This window comes from Setaria viridis, chromosome 2 (genome assembly GCF_005286985.2).
Source record: "Setaria viridis chromosome 2, Setaria_viridis_v4.0, whole genome shotgun sequence".
NCBI lineage: Eukaryota > Viridiplantae > Streptophyta > Magnoliopsida > Poales > Poaceae > Setaria > Setaria viridis.
Window position 1 is genome coordinate 45,857,847 of NC_048264.2, and position 23,309 is coordinate 45,881,155.

Sequence of the window (23,309 nt, forward strand, 5' to 3'; positions counted from 1 at the left end):
ACTTGGGATGGAAAGCTAGTTAGTGATCACGAGAGAAGGTTGCAATTTTGTTTGTGTTTTCAAAAATAGGATGGGCACTTCAGATAGTCCTAGCATGATTTTTAACCTTGATGACCTGGTACAGTCATGTGACATCTTAGGTTGCCTCTCAGATCATTAATAAAAAAGGCTCCATTAAATTTATTCCATGGAAAAGAAATTTGGAGAAGTTGGATCTCTCTACGCTGCAAGTTTTTCATTTGGCTGGCCATCAAATAGAGACTTTGGACTGCTAACAGGCTGGCCAGTAGGGGACTGCAACATCCCTCAGCCTGCTTGCTCTGTGATCAAGAGCAAGAAATAACCCCCCATTTACTGTTATCACGTGTTTTCACAAGACAAATATGGTCTTTGGTGTTCTCACATCTGAATCTTGTTGTTGATGTGCCGGCCGATGCTACTAGTTTCTCAGCTTGGTGAGGCAAACTAATCAAAGCTGCTCCAAAGGAATGGCGCAAGGGCCTAAACTCACTTATCATTCTGGGGAGATTTGGAAGCATCGAAACTGCTGTGTATTTGAAGGCTCTCTCCCTAACACCCAGATGCTCCTTCAGGCTATAAGGAATGAAAGCACCTGATGGTGCTTGGTCGGAGCTTCTAAACTCAGTGAGTTGCTTGCTCCAGCAGCTTAGACTGGGTGCTGTTTGGTCTGGTCCTTCCTGATTGTGTGTGGCGCTTCTGAAAGTCCTTTTAGGGGTGATGGGTATTGTGTTGTGTGAGTCTTTAGGTGTGTTTAGGTGTGTTTGGTACCTAGTACGAGGCCTCCCCTCTCTATGTACTCTCTTTTTATCTTTTTATCTATCTTAATGAAAATGACACGCAACTCTTCTACGTTGTTCGAGAAAAGTGATCAAAAATTTTGCCAATCGATAAACCCCAGGGCTCGAGAAAAGTGATCAAGAATTTTGCCAATTGATAAACCCCCAGGGCTCGATGGTTCCGATGGTCTCTTCCTGAAACAGTGTTGGCACATATCAAAGAGGATTTCATGATCCATGTGTTGACACTGACATCTACTCTTATATCCTTTGTCCTATGGAATAAGAAAATTACCCTTTCTTTTAAGCAAATTGGCAGGAGCTCTGCCTTTCATTATACATAGAAAGAAAAGTTTTTCAGAACAATAACTCAGGCCAAAAGACCATGGCCTGGCACCCTCCTACATCCTCAAGGAGGATGGATACAATAAACACATGCTGAGATAACACAAAAAGGCATAAATAGGCCACATGAGCAGTGGAATAAGAAAATTACCCATGCAACTATGATCCCAGATCACCAATCTCATAACAGAAAACAAACCAAATAAATGGACAGGGAAAAAAATAAGCAGTGGACAATATGAACACAAACAAACATTATTTTCCATTCATACTGTCCGCAAGCACAAACAGTGTACACTTTCAAGCTCCGATTGCCCGCTTTCAAGCTCCCTGCCAAAAGGAAAATGCCTCAGGTTCGGAGAAACCCCGGGCGCGATCAGGGTTCGGAGAAAAGGACCGAGGAGCTCAGATCAAGGGCCTTGACCTCGGCGAAGAAGAGTGCCGCAGGTTCGCCTGCGAACTGCGTGGCCTTCCGCCTCGCCAGGAAGTTGGTGTGGTGGAATGTGTCGCAGTCGCAGCCACCGCCGGCAGAAAACGTCCTCAACGGCTGCCTGAGAGGAAAAACTCTCAGCTCAAAACTCCGAACTCTCGATGCGAAATTAAACATGCTTCAGAAGCACTGAAACAGCACGACGCTAGCTACTACTAACTTGGTCGAGTTTCTCGTGAGCACCGGGCCGGGCACGCAAAGGAAAAAACGCGAGCGGCATGGCACGGCCACGCCCCGGGCGTTCGCCTCCTACTCGCCGCCGCCGCCGTCGACCATCCGGACGGGCGGGTTGTGGCGGTCGCGCGGGAGCCTGAGGCGTCCGAGGGCGCCGGCGGGGACGAGCTCGAGGTTCTCGCAGTTGCAGATCTCGATCATGAACCCGTCGGGGTCCTTGAAGAAGAGCTGGTCGATGGGGGAGCCCTCCTCCTCGTTGATGGTCCGCTTCATGTACCTGATCCGCATCTCCCGCAGCCGCCGCTCCATCATCCCCATGTCCTCGCACTGGAACGAGATGTGGTTGTCCATGGGGTCCAGCTCGCCGGCGGGGCTCACGTCGGGGGCCCTCCGCGCGTCGTCGCGCTGGACGAGGTGGATGCCCACCCCGTAGTTGAACAGCCATGCGCCGGAGAAGTCGAGAGCCGGCGGGCGGTGGATGAGGACGAAGCCGAGGGCCTTGACGTAGAACCGGACGGAGTCGTCGACGGACTTGCACAGGCGGGATATGTGGTTGAGCGCCATCAGCGGCATCGGGGGCACGTCCTCGTACAGCTTCGCCGAGTCGACCGGGTCGACGGGGCCCTCCACGGCGGCACGGCCAGCGCCGGCGCCGCCGGCGGCTTCCTTGCACTCTTCACCCATGGTTTCAATTTCCTGCTCTGTTCTCTACACACTTCGCTCGCGAGTCCTGTGGACGACGGCGGCCGCAATAGCGAGCTTGCAGGTGAAGGGGCGGCGCTGCTTATAGATGCGAGCGGGGCTAGGCGCACGCATGCTCGTGTCGTGCCGTCGCGCCGGCTTGCCACGTTTCTATGCGGTCTGCATGTATGGCTGACCTCGACCGTGTTGTCAACCAAGAGGCTCGCCACGGCAGTCTGGGGGGAGTCGAGAGCGGCGTGTCATGTCGGCACTCGGCGGGCGGCGGGATCGCGTGCTGACAGATCTGCTAACTGCTGCTCAGGCAGGTCTGCCTCAAATCCGTGCATGTGAGCGCCCCCATGCAAGTGTGTGCCAGTGCCACGCCGCCACGGTGCAAATGCGACTGAGCAGTGAGCACTTGAGCCTGATGGGTGATGGCGGTTAGTGACTTGATAATGGGCCGAGATACGAAAGCTGGAAGGCCTTTGCGTGGGCGTGGGTTGCAATTTTATTGGGCCTACTTCTAGTCGTCCTTGGTCCAGCCGTGTGTCTTTTTTTTTTAATGCTGGAGGTCTTCCTCTCCCTCGAAGAAACTAGGGATGTTTGGATACTATACCTAAACTTTAGCAGTGTCATATCAGATGTTCAGATGCTAATTAGGAGAATTAAATATGAGTTAATTATAAAACTAATTGTAGAACCCCTACGCTAATTCGCGAGACGAATCTATTAAGCCTAATTAATCCATCACTAGCAAATGGTTACTGTAGCACCACGTTGTCAAATCATGAACTAATTAGGCTTAATAGATTCGTCTCGCGAATTAGACTCCATCTGTGCAATTAGTTTTGTAACTAGCCTATGTTTACACTCCTAATTAGCATCCAAACATCCAATGTGACATGTGCTAAACTTTAGCACGTGGGAGCCAAACAGGCTCTAAGTGCTAAAAGTTCTTGACTACCGATCTTTACGCTGAATTTGTACACGAATGGTGCCCCTTTTCGATGAAAAAATCAGATGATTTCAAATTTGATGCAGACTTCAAAGAAAATCAACAAATCCCCAGGTGAATAACAAAGATGGACGCCTTACACTGTTACACAACAATGTATACATGGTACCAACACTAGGTGTGCCGTTAGAGGTAGGTTGAATGCATTTACATTATATAGAAGGAAATTGCATTTACATTGATCAATAAGAAAAAGTGTAATAGGATACCATAGATACTGGGTAACCAATGTAGTATATTTTTTCAATAGACATCCAATAACCTATAAGAGGACGTGACGAGGATAAATCAGAGCAACCAGTGTGATTGTGCATACTTATTGCCACCATCTTAATCTTTAGAATTGGTGCTAACGCTCGCACTCGAGTCTCTTCTTTCTCCTTAATGATGTGACAGCATTCATGTCTTTATTGATAAAAAGAGAATACGATGGTTTAATAAGAAAAAAACTACAATTAAGACTAGATTTTAAGATGTCCATGTTAATGATGGGTATGTGGTGTTCTTAGCACCACCTCTCAGATAGATGGAGTCGAGGTTCAGATGTCACTGATGCAACAACAACTAAGAGCATGCGATGATGCCATGACGGTGCCTGGGCGCCTAGCTCCAACTAGGCTTATGGAGTGATAAAGGGGCAATCTTAGTAAATTTGCATGCATATACTAGTACAAACTTTATTTTAGAGTTCATTATTCTTCCTCATGCTATGAGTAGAGAGCTAAGTGTTGATCGTATAATTGATGATTATCGAACATTGTGATATATGCACTTACCTTTAGTGTATTATACCATGAAGAAAGCCTTTAGCAAAACAATTAACATATAGATATGTTCTTCATATACTGATTTATTTGTAAGAAATTGAAACTGAATTAACATGATTCAAAAGTTTGAGGTTGCACGTAGGCGCTATCGCGCTGATGCATCATCCTCAGATCTAACGGCACACAGCAACGCGTTCGATGAAACCAACAGTTGTGATCACTCGTAATGACGCGGCCGAAGGCTTCCAAATCACGCCTGCCACTGCCAGCACGCAGCAGGGCAAACGCAAACCCCCCTTTAACCCGATCAGATCCGCACCGATTCGACCCAAGTCCCCAACCCTCTCCCGCCGCACCACCACCTCTCTTCTTCTCTCTCTCGCGGTCTCGCCTCCAGATCGCCCCCGCAATTCCTCCGATCCGTGCAACGCAACGCCCCTGCCCTGGGCGAGCTCGAGAGCGCGCGCGCGCCCAGATCTGCGCGGTCTCGCCTGCGATGGCGTGCATCAAGAGCGCGCAGCGGGCGGCGCTGACGGCGCTGGCGCCGGACGCGCCGTACCTCGCCGCCGGCACCATGAGCGGCGCCGTCGACATCAGCTTCTCCGCGTCCGCCAACATCGAGATCTTCCGCCTCGACTTCCAGTCCGACTCCCCGGACCTCCCGCTCCTCGCCTCCGCGCCTTCCCCGGACCGCTTCAACCGCCTCTCCTGGTCGCGCCCGGGCGCGGTGGAGGGTGACTCCTACGCGCTGGGCCTCCTCGCCGGAGGCCTCAGCGACGGCTCCGTCGCCGTGTGGAACCCGCTGAGCATGATCAGGTCCGGATCCGCCTCCCTCGCCCGTTCCACACTCGAGATCTGCTCTCGCTCTGATTGAATTGCCGCTGTTTCAGCTCCGAGGGGAAAGCGGAGGATGCTATGGTCGCGCGGCTGGAGAAGCACACCGGGGCGGTGAGTGTGGGGCTGGATTGTTAGGTTTGCGTGCCTGGTGTCCTGATGGGATTGGCGTCGTGTGCTGATTGCGTTTATGTTGGCTTTGCAGGTTTGTGGATTGGAGTTTAGCGAGCTCACGCCGAATCGGCTCGCTTCAGGGGCTGAGCAGGGGGAGCTTTGCATCTGGGATCTCAAGAACCCAGTCGAGCCAGTAGTGTACCCACCACTCAAGGTACTTGTTATTTTGCACAGAGCTTATTATCATACAAGAGGATTGAGCATTTGTGACCTGATGGGTAACTTGTGAGATGTGTGGTTTCGCTACTCTCTACTTATATTGATTCAGAAGTGCTTTCATTTCATGGAAAACATGATTCCATGTTGTGTGCTTACGGCTGCCCTAGCATGATTATGCCATTTTTCAGACAACCATACTTTTAGTATAATGAAGTAGCATTCGTGTTTCTTATTTAGTTTTCAGTACAAGCAGAACTGGCAATTCTATTTGATGCAGGGATGAAACTGGGGGTTGTTTGACTGTCTAAATAAAATTATAGCTGTAGCTTTTATGACCTCAATTTTTCCACCTGTGTTACACTAGTTGTTTGTTAGAGGCCAAACAAATCTATTTGTAGATCCTTAATGTTAGCTTGCTGCAGACAGATTGTGCATCTCCCACCCTATTTTTCATGAGCTTGCATGTTATTTTACATGCTCGATAGGATTATGTTATTAAGACTGCATTGAATCTGAGGTTTAGTTGTATGTAGCAGAGTTGTAAACCACTTTATAAGCCATTTAGTGTTATTTAAATCTTTCAATTATGGCACCATTTTTTGGTGACATTATTTTGCTAAAACTTTACTAGTTTCTAATGATTCTTGTAATTCTAGCAGAGTGTTGGTTCCAGCGCCCAAGCAGAAATCTCTTGTTTATCCTGGAATCCCAAGTTTCAACATATATTAGCAACCACATCTACTAATGGGATGACAGGTAAAGGAAACTGTGGTTGCTTCTGCTGTAGGTTTACCTATAAATTACTGTCACTTGGACTTGTAATTGTCATATCTGATAAATTTTTTTTGCCCTGCAGTTGTTTGGGATTTAAGGAACCAGAAACCACTGACTAGGTAATTATGGTAGCTGTCGAGTTACTTCTGCACTTTCATGATCTCTTACTGATACAATCTGTGGTTTGGATTAATAAATTTAAACTGTTGAACAGCTTTTCAGATTCTATTAGAAGGAAATCCTCTGTTCTTCAATGGAACCCAGACATGTCCACCCAACTGATTGTTGCATCAGATGACGATAGCTCACCCTCACTGAGAGTAATTACCTTTTCTTAACTTCACACCCCCAAATAAAAATGTATCTTACTAACCTTCTCCATTTGAGCCTCTCCTATACTCAAATAGACAAATTTTCTACTTTATCTTTTTGGACTCAACTTGTCATTTCGTTATTTTCCAAGTAAAGGGTGGCAATGCAGTGGTGTTCCTACAAGTTCACACCACAAAATTTATTATGCTGAGTATTTTCTTCGTTTACATCAATATCATATTATTATTGCTCATATATTCACAGGTTTGGGATGTGAGGAAGACCATTTCACCTGTAAGAGAATTTGTTGGCCATTCAAAAGGTTTCTTCTCTCCTTTTATTCATGGATTTTTTTCTAGTGCTTGCGGATATACGCAAATTGCTTATACTTTTTTCTTATTCTATCCGTGTTTTTTTCCATTGACCAGGCGTGATTGCTATGTCCTGGTGCCCTTACGACAGTTCGTTCTTGCTTACATGTTCCAAAGACAATAGAACAATATGCTGGGATACTGTTAGTGGAGAGGTATATTGCAAATTAAACATCTCAAAGCAAAGTACTTACATTGTTTCCTGATATGCTTTACTTGTTTTCTTACCGTGCCTTCATCATATTATTTTTTACAGATTATTAGTGAGCTACCAACCAGCGATAATTGGAATTTTGACCTTCACTGGTATCGAAAAATTCCAGGCGTCATAGCAGCATCCTCGTTTGATGGGAAAATTGGTATATACAACCTAGAGGTAATGAGAGCTATGATTTTCAACTTCGGAATATACGTTGAATATCAGTTGTTAAATTGTTTTGGGAATTTGAGTTTACTATCAAATTGTCACCCAATTTTCGGGATCTGGTGTCTGATTTCATAATATACTGCATGGACAATTTTATTAGCTGTTGCCTGCTATCATCCTTAAAGTAGGGTGACATTTTTATATGGTTTGTTTGTCCTAAATAAAGTTCTAGTATAATCCAACTATTGCGCCTCGGCTCTGTATACCTCTCAAAGTACCTTGCTTGATTAGCCTAAGAAGTTGCCAAGCTAAACACAGCATAATACCTTCCTTACTCTGTATACCTCTGTTGCTATCAAATTGACTTCATCCTTCACCACATTATAGTATTTGTGGGTCTGAACGTACTTTCATGTTTTTTTTGGCATACAAAGCTAGATACCCTAAATTTATTTATCTTTTACAGTTCTCTGGACTTTATGCAGCTGGTGATGCTGGTGGTGCCCCAGGTACATTTAGCATACTGCGGGTTGTTTACACTTCTAGGATAACCAAATTTTCAATTAGATTATTGCCTTTGATCTTGTGTACATCCATTTTCTGAAAGTAAACTTCCATCATTTCATGACAAGGCTGAATGCCACGTATTAATCATTTTTTTCTATGTCCGAACTTGGATTTGAGCAAAATTGCTGCGATACATTGGGCTTTTAGGTCATCACCACTGACCAATAATCACTGAATGAAAAGCTTATACTATTTCTTTAGTCTATACAGAGTATCAACTCAATAACCTCAGCAGTTACTATTGTGCTAGCTATAATGTTGTGCATACCATCTTTGATATGATTCATCTGATGACCAATAATAACATATATTCAGCATGTCCAAGAGCTCCAGCTCCAAAATGGTTGAAATGCCCCACTGGTGCATCTTTTGGCTTTGGTGGTAAACTTGTTGCTTTCCATCCAGCAGCACCCACCCAAGGCGCACAAGCGTCTACTTCTGAGGTTTGTTTTCTTATTTGCTTCCCTGCTTTATTCTTCTTTTCAAGTTCCTGTGTTAATATATACATATATTTATAGGTGCATGTACACAATTTGGTGATTGAGCAAAGTTTGGTGAGCCGGTCAACTGAATTTGAAGCTGCTATACAGAATGGTGACAAGAGTTCGCTGCGTGCTCTGTGTGAAAAAAAATCACAAGAATCATTGTATGCGCTTACCCTTTAGTAGAACATTCCCTAACCTTTGCATGATAACTAACTCTATGATATGCATGTTTTGAGCAGATCTGATGAGGAGAGAGAAACATGGGGCTTCTTAAGGGTTATGTTTGAGGATGGGGATGTTGCAAGGACAAAATTACTTGCTCATCTTGGCTTTGAACCGCCTCAGGCACCAACTGTGGATTCAACTGATGAACTGAGCCAAACATTGGCGGATACACTTAATCTTGATCATGGCACAGCAACCGATAATGCGGATGCTCAATTTCTTGTCGATAACGGGGATGATTTTTTCAATAACCCTCAACCTTCAGAGGCTAGCTTAGCTGAAGAATCAATTTCTACAAATGGTGAACAGATAGAGCAGGAAATACCTGGAGATGTTGTGCCATCTGATCCATCAATTGACAAGAGCATTCAACATGCATTGGTTGTTGGAGACTACAAAGGTGCAGTTAACCAGTGCCTTGCTGCAAATCGTATGGCTGATGCTCTGGTTATTGCCCATGCTGGTGGTTCTGCTCTATGGGAAAGCACAAGAAATCAGTATCTTAGAAAGAGTATCTCGCCCTACTTAAAGGTTTAATTGTATTCTCTATTTAATATCCCTATTTTATTTTAGGTATACATTTGATAAGTATCCTTATTTATTTGTTTCAAACTCAGGTTGTTTCTGCTATGGTGGGCAATGATTTAATGAGTTTCGTGAGTACTTGGCCACTAAGTTCGTGGAAAGAAACTCTTGCGCTACTGTGCACAGTAAGTGCCTTTAAGACATTGGATGTATTGGCGTATTGCAAGTTGCAACTTTGCCTCTTGTTCAACCAATTTGTGTGTGTTTTTTTGTGATATCTTCTGGTCTAGAAAAATTACTCCAATGATGGTTTCAAGCTTTCATAGATGGGCCTAAAGTGCTGTTGCGTTTTTTCGTTGTTTCTCATGTATTTACTTAAGACTGAACTGATTTAGAGGCATTTGTCTGATGCGTGTTACCACAATGTTGGTACTAATGTATAGTCCTAGTTATGAAAATTCGGTGGGTCTGTTAGATGGATGGAAAATACTGGCTTTTTGGAAGTTAGCTCAGGTCTGCATGGTTCATGAGTTGGGTACTTGGGTCCCCATGTAATGCAATGACTTAAACTGGAGCAGCAGTGTTAAAACAGTGGCAGGTGAACATTTGATGATTTTACATCCCTTTTTTCGGGTAGGGTACTCACATAGGAAAAGTGGGCCTATCTGACCACCCTGCCTAACCATTTTGCTCTGGCCTAGCTGAAATTAAATCCTTATCGAACAAATTTTGGTGGTATACCGAATATAGTAATTGTTGTTCTCTAGATAAACAGTGAAACAGGGGTAGCTGGGTTGGTGACTTTTCAGTTCCAAATTTATGGTAATAGCCAGTATTTGCTTGTATTTGAAAGCTTATGTAGCTGTTAACTTGCAACAGTTTGCGCGGAAAGAGGAATGGAATGTTTTGTGTGACACACTTGCATCTAGACTCCTCAGTGTTGGAGATACACTAGCTGCAACTCTCTGTTACATCTGTGCTGGAAATATTGACAAAGCTGTGGAAATATGGTCTCGCAACTTGAAGTCTGAAGATGGGGGGCAGACTTATGTTGATCTTCTCCAGGTATAATTGGATACTAAAAGTTCATTGCCCCATGGCTTTCTCCCAACAGTTTGTAATCGACTAGTGTTTGCAGGATTTGATGGAAAAGACCATTACTCTCGCCCTTGCTACAGGCCACAAGAGATTTAGCGCGTCACTTTCTAAGCTTGTTGAGAACTATGCTGAACTGTTGGCCAGTCAAGGTCTTCTTAAGACTGCAATGGAGTATTTGAAACTGTTGGGATCAGATGAGCATTCACATGAGCTGGCAATTTTGAGAGATAGAATTGCACTTTCTACAGAAGGTTGGCACAAACTTATAGAATCACTTGATTTGGTTTTCTTGCTGTTTCCTGTTGGTTTAATTTTTTATGCATTTTCACTGGTTTATAGATTCGCATTATTGTGTTGACTGTTGAGTGAGGCATTTGCTCCAAGCGTATTGAAAAGCTTTGGCCATCTAACACCTTTCATCACCTCACTGTAGTATAAATCTAAAGTGTTTTATCCTGTTGTCTTTGGTGTTTCAGTTTGCTGTCAAGTGTCTTGCTAGTTCCTTCAGCTTTTGGCTAAAGTATTACTTTCTTACTGCTGCCAGAACTTAAAATTTTGAACTTGTTATTGTCAAATGCCTGCGAATCACAACAGATCTCAAATAAGCATAAGTATTTGTTTCATTAATCATACAAATTTTAATGTGGCTATGTATCATGAGGTATTGTTAATATCATAATTCATTTGAATTAAAGTAACACTTCCATGAAAAGATCCACCATACCACATCCATATACACACAAAGACCAGTCTGCGGAAGATCCTGGGAGAACCTATCACAACCACCAACTCAAATGTTTTAAGTAGTGAAGGTATCAACAATACATTTTCCCTTGACTCTTTTAAACTTTTCTCTTTTGCTTACATGCCTCAGCAAATAAGTGAACTACCTTGGTTTAAAATTTTTGCACAAAGTTTTACTTTAATACTCTATGCATCTGAGATGTAGGTATTGCATTTAAATTTACAGCACAATACAGTTTTCTGTTTCACTTTTATGTCGCAGAGTAAAATCATGTTTCCTTTGTGCTAACATAGTGATGATGAGACATGCGATTTTATATCATATTGTTGATTAGAGGTACACTTTCCAGAGAATGATGCTGCTAGGAGTTCTTTGTCTGATAGTACTGGCGCCAGTTCCCCCTATGTCACAAATCATAGTTATATCACCCAAGACCAGCCTCAGAATCTTCACCAGGTTTCCTCTTGTAAATTGTTTCCTAGTTCAAATTTCCATTGTTGTAGGAATAAACTAGTAATATGTTTGCTGGAGATGTTGATTTTGCAAACTAATGTTCTGACTTCCGCAAACAGCAGGTACAATCGTATAATCTGCATAGTAGCACATATTCAGATGGTTACCATCAACAATCTAATGCAGCCTTTGCATACAACAACCCATATCAACCTCAACCACAATCTCAAATGTTTGTTCCACCAAGTGCACCGATCAGCTCTCAGGTATGTGATTCAGGAAACCCTTTTTCTTTTTTAGTTCTCGAGTATCATGTTTCATATATGAGAACTACCCTAGGCAGTATGATTGCTCAGGGTGTGTGTGTGTGTGTGGGGGGGGGGGGGGGGGGGGGGGGTTTTAGTATGTTATATGGGAATATGAGCGAATTTGCCTCCTGTCTCACTGACATTTCCTTGTGCCACATGTCTGTGAGACAGTGGAATATCAAATGAAGTTTCCATTTGTGTTTCCCGTACTGTGCTTTGAATGAAAGATCTAAATATAATGTTGGATATGATGTGTCATATCTGGACATGGAAGACCCCATGTGTTTGTAGCTTTTGTTGCTGAAGTATATCCTACTTTGACAAACTTATTTTCACTTCATGTGAAGTTAGTGGGCGCTTTGTTCTCCCCATATTATTTGTGCATGCTTACCATAACTGTTTGTTTTCTTTTGCAGCTACCACAAGGTTCTGCTCCTGTACAGGCACCACCGCAAACAGTAAAGACATTTACTCCTGCAAACCCAATGGGTCTGAAAAACGCAGAACAATATCACCAACCTAATACCTTGGGTTCCCAGCTTTACATGGTAGATATAATGCTCACTTAGTTTTACCATCTGTTTGCATTATATCAATTAAATTAAAAACTGATCTCTGGTTTATACAGCCTGCTGCAAACCAGCCATATTCTACTCCACCAGTCCCTTCTCTTGGTCCTACTGCCTCTGTACCAGGAACGGTCCCTAACCAGATGTTTCCCCATTCTGCTGCAACTAACTCAACGGCCAGGTTTATGCCATCAACCAATCAAGGCTTTGTTCAGAGGCCTGGCTTGAGTCCTGCGCAGCCCTCAAGTCCAACACAGGCACAGGCACAGGCACAAGCACAGGCACAAGCAGCTCCTCCTGCACCTCCCCCGACTGTGCAGACAGCTGATACATCTAAGGTGTCTGGTATGTGGAATGCAGATACACGGGCTTATATTCGTTGTTATTGGATTTCTTGTTTCATTTGCCTGTAAAGTATTCTACAAGACTCATCATGTTCATGCTAAATAAGCTTATTTATGCTATTCTGGTTTTGAGGAACATTTTGTCCCCTGACCTGTTATGTGATTTGATTGGTTCTACATTTCAGTTGTACCAAATAAATACCTTATGCTGCTAGGAAACGTGGTATTGACTTTTCTGATTGTGTTTTGCAGGTGAATTGAGGCCTGTTATTGCAACATTGACCAGATTGTTTGATGAGACATCCAAAGCCCTTGGGGGTTCACAAGCTACTCAGGCAAAAAAGCGTGAAATCGAAGACAATTCCAGGAAAATAGGGGCATTGTTCGCCAAACTAAATAGTGGCGACATATCTCCAAATGTTTCATCAAAACTCATTCAGCTGTGCAGTGCACTTGATAGTAGTGATTTTGCCACGGCGATGCACCTCCAGGTACATTTTATTCATTCGTGCTATTAGTTTTTGTAGAGTCTCTTTTTCCTATGTTCTGTTACAAGTGGATGGATGCTATTTTTTATTGTGTCTGATTCTAACCATTGACGACTGTTGAATGGTGTCAGGTAATCTTGACAACAAGTGACTGGGATGAGTGCAACTTTTGGCTTGCGGCATTGAAGCGTATGATCAAGACACGGCAGAACTTCAGAATGTAAACCTGTGTGGCTTTCTCCTGCAGCCAGTCCTGTATACACATTTTCTGCTTGTCAGAGATGTTAGTTTTAGCAATTCAGTGGGTTCGCCAGCACAGGGGTGTTATCCTGCTTCTTTGTTCAGGTCTCCCGATTCTGCCTTAAGCTTGGTGAAAGTGGTCTGTTACTTCGGTGCTGTTATACATTTTGATAATAGTTTTCTTTTTCGACATTTCTTGGTAAGATGATCAGGTGTTGGATTGATGGTTTTGGATGTTAATTGTATGAGGCAACTTAGTCTGTGTTATAGCTGGTTGATTATCTTTTTTAACTTTAAACACTTTTGACAGTGGAAGAACTCTATGATCAAAATACGATGGACAATGGCCTGTTCTTTTGTACCGCGAACAGAAATCAATAAATTTCTCAGAATCTTAGATTTTATATGTTGCTTGGACGGACCAAAGTGATTCCAGAGGGTGCATTCGCAGCATATAGCAGCGAGTATGTGTTTCCATTTTCGTCCGAGTTCCCGTTTACGCCTTTCGTGCATCAACCTTGTGACGGTGTTTCGTGACTTCGCAGTACTGCACTAATATTTGGAAGCAACACTGCGCACAATTGTTCTGCGATCCTCTGCACCCAGAGATCCTAATTGTGAAGATTTCAGTTTCAGTTAATGTTCACCGATCCTTGCAAACTTGCAGAAGGTAATAAACGTAATCGGATCATTACACAGCCTAAATTTACTGCTGCTGCCTTCTCCAGTCCCCAGTTGCGAAATCCGTGCGTGGCAGACTGGCTGTGTGTGAGACACTACCAGAGAGAAGTTCTCGGAAGATTCACCACTTCACCACGCCCAGGCACATTCATTCGGCTCCTCTCTCATCCAGACCCCTAGCCATATGACTTGCAGCGTGTGGCGTGGCCCGTTAGATTCGCCAGCTCCGAATGATTGCGCGCTGCGAATGTGCTCCGGTCAACTTCCGACACCCCCTCGAGGGAAATTCTCCTCTCCTCCCCCTCTCTTCCCACCCAGGCCACACCGCTGGGCGCCTCCCGCCGTCCACGGCCGCCTCACATGGCCATGGCCTCGGCGTGCGCGCTTCGTTGCTTGCTCCCTGCTCCACGAACCACCCGGATGGGCTCGGCCACCCAGGAATAAGCCCTATGCTGTTCGAGGAGCAATTCTTTACTAATCACTACTACTCGTACTGCTCATAATCCACTTCCCATTAGCAACGCGCACCCAGTGCTTTCGACTCTGATACGCCTTCAGTTTCAGTTTCAGTTAGCATCTGCATCAGCAATTCAGCATCAAAGACCCCTACGAACTAGCATCGCGTAGCATGTGCGCTGCCAGTTCGACGACACGCCAACTTGGCCTGCTCAAACCTGGCATTCCCTGATGCACTTTGTCTTAGGTTAATGCTCTCAAATTCCCCTACCCCTGTAGGCCATGAGCGAGCCAGCCCACGGCCCTACCGTTCTCCTACGAGCATTTGATCGCCTCCCCTTCCCTTATCAATTATTCCCTCCACGTTCCAAATTACAGGTAGTTTTAGTTTTTCTAGGTGCATAGTTTATACTATGCACTTAGATATAGTGTATGTCTACATGCATAATAATATTTATGAATCCAGAAAAGTCAAAACGACCTACAATTTGGAATGGAGGGAGTATTATCGGGACATTATTTGTGTTGGTGTACCTGATGAAGGGAACACTGGTTTCCTGGTTGGTGCGTGCCTGTTGTGACAACAGAAAATATGCAGATACCCGTAATGATGCAGATAGTGGTAGCGAGGCACACTGACTTGGGATCTTTTTCTGCTATTTTGCTACCATTATTTCGTGATGATTTGGAATCTGCATTAGGTTCTCATTTTTTTTAAAAAAATTCTGAAGAATGAATGCACAATGTATACTAGGTTCATCAGCTCTGAATGGTAGTCACAAAATCGTCCAGCTGGACAAACACCCAGTGAGGCACTGACAACAATAGCACCGTCAAGTACCTGACTGCAAGTGCAAGTGCAGTTATATTTCTGGATAGGTGCATTCCGATTGCTGTGTTGGACAGACAGTTACGTGCCGTCCTAAATGCGAAAAGGGCGAACAAGAATCCAGCGCCGCCGGCAGCCAGACACCAGCGGAGGAACCAGTAGCCCCCACCGGAGCACAGAAAGGAAAGCTGCCTGCCCCCGGTGGTTTCAACTGTCCTCCTACCCATCCAAGAGCTGGGGACCAAAGCAAGCAGCCATCATCATATACTAATAACAGCTTAGCGCCCCAAGAACCACCCAATAAACCACCAACTTATCCTGATTCCCACAACGAATTATTTGCTGCTGCTGCTGATGCTGATGCAATCCAGTCCCAATCCCAATCCATTCCTTGTCATGTCATGTACAGGGTCTCACTGGTGGCAGCGTTAGGTCGGCAGCTTTATCTTAATCCAATCAGGTTTATGTCATCAGGAACATCCAAATCCATGGACTTAGTATAGTACCAGCACTGTACCAGCTTGATGCTGCTCTACCCTCCTAACCTGTTGCGTTTTCTAGACAGCGGAGCATGAATATATTCCGGCCTCTGCGCGAACGCACATAGCCGTTCATTATTACGAGACATGATGCTACACCGTCAAGCGCTAAGCATCGGGATTAGCATTGATGAGGCAACAGGGATCATCCCCTGCTTCTGATCTCCTCGTCCTCCTCAGCTCCAAGCTGTACAGCACTAGTTTATCCTCAGCTCAACCACCGGTCCCGGCTTGCCCCTACCACACTGGCCGGATTGCTGCAGAGCCATGGCACTTGGCTCAGCTGGTAACAGTTCTTAGCTGCCGGCGGAGCAGACGTTGATGGTCACGGCAGTACCACACCGTGTACTGGCTCTCGGCATGTTGATCTGGGGGAATATTTTAGCACCAACTCGGTTGCTTGCAGCAAAAGTGCTCCAGTGATGCAGTCCTGGATCCCAAAGCGATCACAAGTACAATTTGACTTGCTAGCAATTTGTGAGGAACTAATTGTTTGTTGGCACGGTGTCAGACTGTCAGTGATCTTTGCTATGCATGAAAGAAAACTGAAGGGCAGGGCAGGAGCAGAGGCATTCTTGCAGATGTACTGCAGATGGATGGCACATGGACCCCCACATGCAGCACCTTGGGTAAATGGCTATTGTAATGGCACTTGGATTTCTCCATGATCCATCTATCCGTTCTAATCTAGCGATCGAAATATCTAGGATTCTCTCTGAACAGCACCAGGAAGGTCAAGCACTTTTAATATTTGGTAAAAGAAATGTTGAAGAGATGTTTGACAAAATGCAGCCGATCAAGAACAGAATGGGTCAAACAGGACCGGCGATGTACAAACCCCAAAGCTTAATTTCATCCCGTGCAAAACTGCATGTTGTCAAAGCTTACTTTCGAAATTTTTCTAATGTTCGTTGCCGAGAAATGACAGATCACTTTTTTTTTTCCTGTTTCCTTTGGGACTGAAGTAGAGCAGTTCTAGAAATGCTAAACAACGAAGAGAAGCAACGAGTGCAAGTTTCAAGAAGAAAGCTTGCTGCCTCATGTTGGAGCACACATGATTCAGCTCTAAGCTGGCTTTTGCCAGTTGCAATGAACCACAGAAAGGCCTCGGTTTCGGATCGCCGGAAGTATTGTTTGTTTGTGGCTCTTGAAGCGGATGGATAGGCCTCAGTTCCTGGTTCCTCAGGATCCAAGCGAAACGCTCTGCTTACGTGCAGTGTTAAAAAGTCACCCCTTGCTTTCTGATGCCCAAGCAACAGCTCGCATCCCTTTCGGACGCGAAGATTCTGGAAACTCCGATGTGGTGATGATTACTCGGTGAGAAGATCTGTCTCTCGTGGAGTTTCTTTCAGTTCAGCACTGTTACAAACACGGGAAAACAAGTACGTAATAGACATAAGAGCCGGGATGCACGATCAACCATTAACAGCAACACGGCATGTAATTTTTTTTTTTGCTTCGATCATGAAATTCAGGATATCCCATCACGAAAAAAAAAATCAAGGGACTTATAAGTGACTCAGCAGCACATCCTTTCATCGTCATCAACAGAATTCGGATAATGCAATAATTAATAAACCTATAAAACCCAATATTTTTCATAGGCACTTGAAAATCAAAGCCTTCACTCTGATTTTTTTTTCTTAAAAAAAGAAGAAGCCCAACATATACGCCACACACATTTCTGCTTTCATGGGGTCACGATACACCTCCGGAACTGAAAGCTGCAAAATGAAGTGGCGAGTGGATAAGAAGTCATGCTCGAAACCAAAAGGGACGTCCATAGAGGCAAAAGCCAAACGGCATGATCACACCACACACATTCACGAGAGATGGGGGAGAACAAAAGCTGGAGAGAGCTCCAATCATACGCGCCCAATTATTGTTATTTGATTGGCAGCAGCCAAAAGAAGCTTTTTTTTAAAAAAAAAATGAATACATACCATCGGTAGGTTCAGTAGGAGTATACAAGTAGAATACACATCGAATGATACTTGCTTTGTTCCTATGATCTTATCATTGTCACGCTACGACAGTGGACGCTGGAAGGGCACTGACGAACAAATACCAGCGCGGCGCGGCGCCGTGCTAGCCTACGCGTGCGTCCAACCCGGCTGATTGGCCAGCGTGCAAACGCAGCCAGCAACCGTGTCACGAGCGCGCCGAAAAATTCTATTCGCAAAAAAGAAAAAGAAAAAAGAGTGCACGCCTGTAGCACAAAATAGCACGGGTTGCGTCTCAACTAACCAAAACGATGAGACCGTGCGTGGCGTCCTACACACTCATGTACACAGTAGTAGTACTGCCAGTCACGGGCCAATCGTTAAAGGCCCCTGTTTGAAAGAAACAGTGTGCATTCCCGTGGAAAACGGGGTAGTTCCCGTACGTCTTGACAAAATCCCCGCGTTCCAAACGAGACTCGTGTACGTATCTCTCGCTGAAGAACAGAGCAGGATGTTGAATCGATGCCTCGTCCAAATTACTTATTTCCATCGAAAGTTGGGCGAGTTTGATTACGAGTAACGTCCATCTCGTACGTTTTTCCTATCTCAGAGTCTCGCAGAAAGTACTCGTGCACTGTGCACGACCGGCCCTGGCCACAGCTACACGGCGGCGATCGACGGCCGATCAGAAGGGGAGGAGGGGGGGAAAAGAAAAGGAAGCTGCAGCGGAACGAGTGGCTAACGACGACGACGACGAGGACTGGGCTCCGGGCCTCGCGCGCGAGCCGTCGCGATCGCGGGATCATCATTGGGCGGGTTTGGTTTGGGTGGGCGATCATCCATGCCGCGGCCGGTCGCCCCGTGACACCTCGACCACCTCGTCCCCGCTCGGGTTCGGCCGGCGGGCGGCCCGCGCGTGACGTCGCATCGTTTTCACGACGCGCGCGCCCACGCGCACTCGGGGCCTTTCCCTGCAGCCCCGCGGGGTTAGCTTATCCTCCAGGGCTGGGTGGTTAGTTGATGCCATGTCATTCTCGCACCGGTCGATCGATCGATCAGGGCTCGTGTCACGGTGTCATGTCAAGAGGGCTAGTTGTTGCTATAGATTTATTAGCGGGTTCACGAGCGTTAGCGTCCGTTCCTAACCGCGATCAATAGTTTTTGACCTTTTTTGTGTTCCAAGTTGTGCTAGTATGTGGGTAGGTTCGCGGTTTAGATTGGGAAAGGATGGTTAACTTAATTACTTGTGTGTGTATTAGTGTACAGTGGGGTGTGGTAGATGGCTCTATGCGCACGATGGGGAGGCTAGCTTGAACTATTTTCTCCCACTATCTAAAATTGTGGTGTGTGTGTGTGAGCATGGAGTAGCCTATGAATGTGCAAGTAAACAACGTGTTCGAACGGCTACCGCTGCACGCTGCCTGCCTGCTGCTAGCAGCAGGCAGCTGCAAAGCAGCGTCCCGAACATGCTGAAAATTAGGCATTTAGCTTTGAAGATAGCACATGAAATTGAGAATTAGCTCTACTACAAGACGGCTAGCACCCCCTTATGCCTAATCCTGGATCCGTCCCTGCGCACACATGCTAGATATACCCTGCGCACAAATGCTAGCTAGCTAGATAGGGGGTACGGACAAAGCCATCTCACGGTCTTAGCAAATCATATAGCTCAAGAAATTAAATAAGCCATCTCTAGTCACACTCACCAAAAAGAAAAACAAAAAAAAATCCTCCTCAGATTTGCGAGAAGCTGTCGAGGGGTGACATTGACATGTAGGCCCAGGAGGACCGTGCGGATTTTTACACGGCGTGTGCCGCCGTGAGACTCTGAATGGCGACTTGCTGACTTCGTCAGGAGAGATTCGCACGGTACAGCGACTTGGCTCGTCGTCACTACATACACACCTGATGAGGACGTACGGTGCATGCCAGCTTGGCATCGTCGTACGTATACGTAGCACCGGTCAGAAATAACATTTCTGACGAGTCCTCTGCTCGCCTGTTTCAGACCATTTTTAGCCGTCGTGAAAATTCCCGTCCGTCTCCGTGTGCTGCGGTGCTGCCTGCTGCCCTCGTCAAAAAAGAAGCGCCATTAAAAAACTGTCATCACTGGCAGCAGCCGCGGAAACGTGTCGCACCGGCCAGAGACCCGGCAAAAAAGAAAATCATTTTATTCACCGAATTTCTTTCTTTTTTTGATTTGAGGAATATTCATCGTCTTTTTCCGGCCGCACCGTGTTTACTCTTCTCCCAAGGTTTCCCGTGCATCAAAAAAAAAAAAAAGCGACGACGGCCTTGGCGGCGGTCTGCGCACGCAACGCGACGGCGCAGCGACGCGCCAACGGACAGCCGGGCGCGACCGCGCCAGCCAGCGAGGGCGGGCGCGGGTCAAGGAAACCCCGGCCGTCGCCGTCGCCGTCGGCATCCGCTCCGGCGATCTTGAGCTCTACGCCTCCATCATCCTACCGGCGCCCGTCCTTATCGCGTCGTCTCATCGCACGCTCGAATCGAAGCATCTTTACAAACCCGTCACACACTTCGTCCTCGAGCTCCAGCCGGGGCCTCTCCTCCTGGTGCACGGCAGCACAGGTCCAGCTAATGCTGGCAAGCTTGGTCTCTTTCACGTCCAAAAACGAATTAAAAAAACCTAGGAAAAGGGAATAGCAAAAAAAAAAAAAAAAAAAAACAGAGTTGGTGCCTTTCTTGCTAGCTATAGCTTGGTGGCCTAACAAAGGTAGTGCCATGGCCAATAGCCAACCGCCCTCCTATGACCCTAACTAACCAACCCCGGCCAGTCTTTGATTTATATGCAACCATAATGGTTGTTAATTAGTTATGAAATTAGTCTGATATGGTTTGATCTCTTTTTGGTGCCATGGGAGGAGAAGAATCTTGTTTCTAAGTCTGTTGGTAAGTGAAGTACCAACCCCGGCCTGGCGGCCTGGCCCCTGCATTTCACCTACTCCAATGGTGCTCTAACTGGTCATTAGGTGAACACCTGCCTCACACCACATGACTTTTATAAATAAGGAGCACAAGTTAAAAGGACTGATTCCTCATGTCACTTTGATCCGTTCTATAATTTGCTTTACAAGCCTTTAGACTTTGTCAGCGTTGAACTACCTGCTTTGGTGACGCCATTATGGTTTTTTTGGTCAAGAAATCTGCAAATAATCGAAGTAGTTTACACGGTCTCGTCACACTACTGATTTGCACTCTATTTTTTTTTCCTTTAAAATTGCCATTCACTAAACACATGCAGCTACATGTTCACATGTTCCTTTTGCAGACGCGCATGATCATCCGGCAACATATTCATCCAAACTGAAGCAGAAAATTAAATATATTTTTAAAAATCACGATGCACTAATTCTAATTGAGCACTGCATTATGATATGATTCAAGCTTTGCTAGTGGTAGGATCTAACAGAAAGTAGCACGGAGTGCTACTTGGTTTGTCAGCATCATAGGAGCGATACAATATTACGAGCCTGCATCAGAAAGCTAGCTCACGGAAAGTGTAATGATCCGTTGCTTTCTTTCTCCAAAAGCTAGCATTAGAGGACACTTAACAGGTCAAACGCATGCTCACCGTGTAGACAAAAGACCGAACGGTTTGCTTGTCTTGATCAGCTCCTATCATTTCCAATTCAAGCCCCATACGGCACACCACCCCTTTTATTTGGACATGTTTAATTTGGTGTTTGAAACATAGTAATTTTACATAAAACAAACTAATTCCCGTATGGAACCAGTAAAAAAAATACTGCATTATATGCAATAAATATGCCAAAATTTAGTTCAATATTTTGTGTAACGTAGCATTACTACTACTGATGTACTATGCAAAGTTACTAGAGATAATCCTTCTCTGAGTACTTGCTTGTACTAACCGAGGTAGGTGCTTGAGTTGGCAGGTGAACTTCAAGTATATCTCGATGAAACAGTATCTAGAATTGATTGCTTGATAGGAGTGGTACTAAGTGCTAAACATACTTCTAATCCCGTTCTTAAAGCATCTTGTTCTGCAAGTACCGTGTTTATTATAGTGATGCTAGTGTGATGTTACTCAAGACCCGCCCTCTTAATTACAGCTTACATCATGATCTAGAACTATGCACCCAACGCATTTCTCCTCTTTTGTTACCGTATTTATGTTGTTTTTGAATGGGCCAAGTTATTTTCTCGTCATGATGTTGCTTTTGAGACGAACATGCAATTGGTGGGTTGCTTGGTCAAATCAAATTGAGATGGCTTGCTGCCCCTCAAAAAATAATTCTAAATGGACCCCAACCCCAATGTTCAAACCACCCTCCAGCCTGACATATGCCAACTCAGACTCACCCCCAATCTCCCAAGCAAGCAAAGGCAAAAATCCATACAACACCGGACAACTTCGCAGGTGCAATGCAACTCACAATATCAATGCAATGCAAGGGATAGGCCGAAAGATTGATCTCACAAAAAATAAATTCCATGGTTTGCATGTCTAATTGAGTTTCTTTTTAAGAAATGACAATTATAGTATCATCTTACTATAAAGCTATTGGCATCATAATTTTTACCTACATATTTTCTTTAATATGCAAGTGTATGCATGTATCCTTAGATTAGTGTGCTTTTAGTTCATTCTATGTGGTAACTAAGAGGACATGGCAAGGGTGCTTATTGGTCTACCTTAGAAGGATGATGCATGATTTATTATTGAGTTTCACGTTTTTGATTTTTTTAACAATATGCGAGTTATATATGACCGAGCAACCTGGTGCAAGACAAGTATTATTTACTCTCTGTTATATGTAACAACGTATACAACATGTCATAACTTACTGGTTTTTTTAAGAAGTGGTGACATATTGGCAGTATGTTATAAAAAATACTCTTGTATATCATTATGTCTTAGTTGTATTTGTCCTTCTTATCAAGCTATGATGTTTGCAAAAGAGCTATAGTTGTCATTTTGACTAGAATTTGTTACTACTATAGGAGTCTAAAGCTTGATTTAACGATTTAGATGCAAGCATTTCCCTTGTGTAAGGGATAGACTAACATTAATAGGCTAATTTTTTTCAACAATTATCTTCCATGATATTTTTCATTGTATATGTGGATTGCCTATGACTAAATAATATGACGTGGGATAAATAGAAAGTATCAAATACGCATCATAATTCATAAAAAAATGCCACACGGCACAATGTCTTACTCCTATCTGCCTTAAGAAGTGACAATACATATGCTAGAGTTTATTTCGTAGAGCCGTGATGTATACTAAGAAGATATGGCTGCGGAATGAACTATCTTTACTTGCTAGTATGTCTTGATATTTAAAATTAGCAAATGATTTCAGTTATGTACATAAGAGATAGACCGGCTTCACTACACTCATTTTCCAATGATCGCCGTCTATTGTTTCACAATACAGGTGGGTTGTCTATGACCCAGCAATCTATCGAAAACCAGCCATAAAGTCGCAAATACTAGTATATGTTACAATTTCTTATACAAGTCACCATTTCTTAGCTGTGTTTGTTTTGAAAAATGAAGATTATAT

At 44.6% G+C, this 23,309-nt stretch overlaps 2 protein-coding genes across 4 annotated transcripts; one reads left to right on the top strand and one right to left on the bottom strand.

Annotated features, from left to right (window-relative positions):
• Window positions 1-1,381: 1,381 nt before the first annotated feature.
• On the bottom strand, window positions 1,382-2,542 carry LOC117846399 (glyoxylase I 4). Its single transcript, XM_072291993.1, has one exon. It carries the CDS (start codon window positions 2,488-2,490, stop codon window positions 1,882-1,884), a length of 609 nt encoding a protein of 202 aa, XP_072148094.1. The 5' UTR covers window positions 2,491-2,542; the 3' UTR covers window positions 1,382-1,881.
• A 2,055-nt stretch (window positions 2,543-4,597) lies between these two features.
• On the top strand, window positions 4,598-13,711 carry LOC117843566 (protein transport protein SEC31 homolog B). 3 transcript variants are annotated; one of them, XM_034724210.2, is made up of 22 exons: window positions 4,598-5,085; window positions 5,160-5,217; window positions 5,309-5,431; window positions 6,093-6,192; window positions 6,293-6,329; window positions 6,425-6,530; window positions 6,787-6,844; window positions 6,951-7,048; window positions 7,150-7,269; window positions 7,727-7,769; window positions 8,143-8,270; window positions 8,346-8,473; window positions 8,552-9,068; window positions 9,155-9,247; window positions 9,942-10,127; window positions 10,201-10,411; window positions 11,255-11,361; window positions 11,481-11,624; window positions 12,083-12,214; window positions 12,295-12,580; window positions 12,832-13,070; window positions 13,199-13,711. In XM_034724210.2, exons 1-22 carry the CDS (start codon window positions 4,766-4,768, stop codon window positions 13,289-13,291), a joined length of 3,327 nt encoding a protein of 1,108 aa, XP_034580101.1. In that variant the 5' UTR covers window positions 4,598-4,765; the 3' UTR covers window positions 13,292-13,711. The 3 variants fall into 3 exon arrangements, with proteins under 3 accessions (XP_034580101.1, XP_034580099.1, XP_034580100.1); XM_034724208.2 differs by having other exon boundaries at window positions 4,599-5,085; window positions 11,478-11,624; XM_034724209.2 differs by having other exon boundaries at window positions 4,600-5,085; window positions 6,096-6,192; window positions 11,478-11,624.
• Window positions 13,712-23,309: the final 9,598 nt, after the last annotated feature.